Genomic DNA, 2,598 nt, shown 5'->3' with positions numbered 1-2,598 from the left:
GTACCCAAATCAATAATATAACACCCACTAGCACACTAATAACTGTACCCAAATCAATAATATAATACCCACTAGCACACTAAAAACTGTACCCAAATCAATAATATAATACCCACAAGCATACTAATAACTATACCCAAATCAATAATATAATACCCACTAGCACACTAAAAACTGTACCCAAGTCAATAATATAATACCCACTAGCACACTAATAACTGTACCCAAATCAATAATATAACACCCACTAGCACACTAAAAACTGTACCCAAATCAATAATATAATACCCACTAGCACACTAAAAACTGTACCCAAGTCAATAATATAATACCCACAAGCACACTAAAAACTGTACCCAAATCAATAATATAATACCCACAAGCACACTAAAAACTGTACCCAAATCAATAATATAATACCCACTAGCACACTAATAACTGTACCCAAATCAATAATATAACACCCACTAGCACACTAATAACTGTACCCAAATCAATAATATAATACCCACTAGCACACTAATAACTGTACTCAACTCAATAATATACCCACTAGCACACTCAAACAGAAGTACACAACATGAAAAACAATTTTTGCAGTGTTTCAGAGAATTACAGGTTTAAAATCTGTAAGCAAAGATAATAAATAGCACAATCTTTACATGTAAAAATTTTGATGTCTGTATTTTCTACACGTTATGTACAAATTTGGTAAAACCTATGAAGTACAATATTTTTTGCATATCCAACATTCAGGTATTGTAAACAGAAGTGCTATGAATGTAAATGGCGGTTGAAACTTTAGAAATTCTGAAGCCTTTGCCAATAAATGGCCAAAACAGAAACATAATGAAATTGAATTTATTATTCTTTATAAGTTTTTTTAACATAATACATAAAACTATATTGTAGAAATAAACATGTGAAATAAATGGAAAATAACATAAAGAAAAATCAAAACATTTTACCTTATTAGTGGTAATTTGAGGCTAAACAACTAGAAAAATTCTAATACATCTATGTTTTTTTATATATTGTCATCATGGGTCTTTTAAATGAGATAGAGTAAAACTAATCAGAGTGGTTACCATTGTGATGAAACAAGGTTTGCAATGATCCTCCGATCTCAATGGAGTAGGCATAGTTTTATGAAAAACCTTTACTGTCTTCTGAACAATTTTTATATAAAAATAAAACTGAGTTAAAGCACCTTTGGCTTTGTGGTACCAATTTTGAATTGATGAAAACCACAAAAAATTAGTTCTTGTTCAAAAAATATAAAATGTTACAACAGCCACTGAGCCTTTCTGCTTAAGGCAGTGTTTTCTTCTCTACCAATCCCCAGAGTATCAGCTGAAAACCAAAAAGATCGTTTTTCATGCCCAAGGTAGAATAAGAGTTCTGGGTAACTGATATGAAGTTTTGTCTGACGTGACAGCTTTTTGAAAATCTCTTGGGTGTTTCAAAAACACCAGACATTATATAATACAGAGTTCTAACTAGTGAAAATAATCTATTCATTAGCAGTACAGAGCATAAATTTAATCTTGTAAATCATAGGTTTGCAAACAAAGAAATAAAAAGTAAAAAATCTTTATTTAAAGGTAAAAATTACATCTTTTAAATTTTTTATCAGAATTAATATAATATCTTGGAATGCTTTGAAATTAAAAATTGATAAAGATTGATCTCATTGATTATCAGACAAAAAAAAATACCCCTGATGGCATACATTACACTGCAAAATTCTGAATTTTCCACACATCCTGCAGTGACATAATAGTGATGAAAATAAACTTACATAAAGCAGCAAATGAAGAATTAACGAGTCATTCAAACAATAAAAGATATTATAATGCAAAATAATTCCCTTCGCAACAAATAACAGAGAAGACTTTTATATGGATGTATTACAGAAATAAATCATATCCTAGTGGTAGAAAAAAAAAAAAATCACAAGTTAAACCCCCCTTCTTTAAAAATTTGATCAATCAATGTTATATTCTCAAGTCCATCTTTGTTTTCAAATTTGCAAGATCTCACAACTTCAGTTTGAAAATAATAAATTGGTCAGAATTTTAACAAGATGATAAGATTTTGTACATATAAACCTGTTTCTTAAGATATGCAATAGAATGATAAATAAGCAATAAACAGAATTATAAAAAGAAGTTACATTTAATAAGAAAACACTTACCAACCCATACAGCAGTTGCATTATCATCTGGATCAAAAGGGCATTTAGCAATTCCACTTCCAATACCAGGATAGTTCTCATGACGCCCTAGATGTGACAGATTAGCCTAAGAAGAAGAAATAAGACAATGTAGGATAGTTCTCGTGACGCCCTAGATGTGACAGATTAGCCTAAGAAGAAGTAAGACAATGTAAGATAGTTCTCATGATGCCCTAAATGTGACAGATTAGCCTAAGAAGAAAGAAGACAACATAGGACAGTTCTCATGATGCCCTGAATGTGACAGATTAGCCTAAGAAGAAGTAAGACAATGTAGGACAGTTCTCATGATGCCCTGAATGTGACAGATTAGCCTAAGAAGAAGAAAGACAATGTAGGATAGTTCTCATGATGCCCTGAAT

General features: G+C 30.8%; 1 protein-coding gene across 1 annotated transcript in view; it reads right to left on the bottom strand.

Annotated features, from left to right (window-relative positions):
* Nucleotides 1–2,303, bottom strand: part of LOC106460121 (semaphorin-2A-like) — a gene marked incomplete at its 5' end in the record, with an annotated part of 18,006 nt that extends 15,703 nt beyond the window's left edge. Inside the window, one exon of the mRNA XM_022386769.1 lies at nt 2,198–2,303. Coding sequence (XP_022242477.1) covers nt 2,198–2,303 — 106 coding nt within the window. The remainder of the gene's footprint in view (nt 1–2,197) is intronic.
* Nucleotides 2,304–2,598: the final 295 nt, after the last annotated feature.

This window comes from Limulus polyphemus, unplaced genomic scaffold (assembly GCF_000517525.1).
Source record: "Limulus polyphemus unplaced genomic scaffold, Limulus_polyphemus-2.1.2 Scaffold714, whole genome shotgun sequence".
NCBI lineage: Eukaryota > Metazoa > Arthropoda > Merostomata > Xiphosura > Limulidae > Limulus > Limulus polyphemus.
The sequence above is the reverse complement of the archived record's forward strand: the minus strand, read 5'-3'. Positions and strand labels throughout refer to the sequence as shown.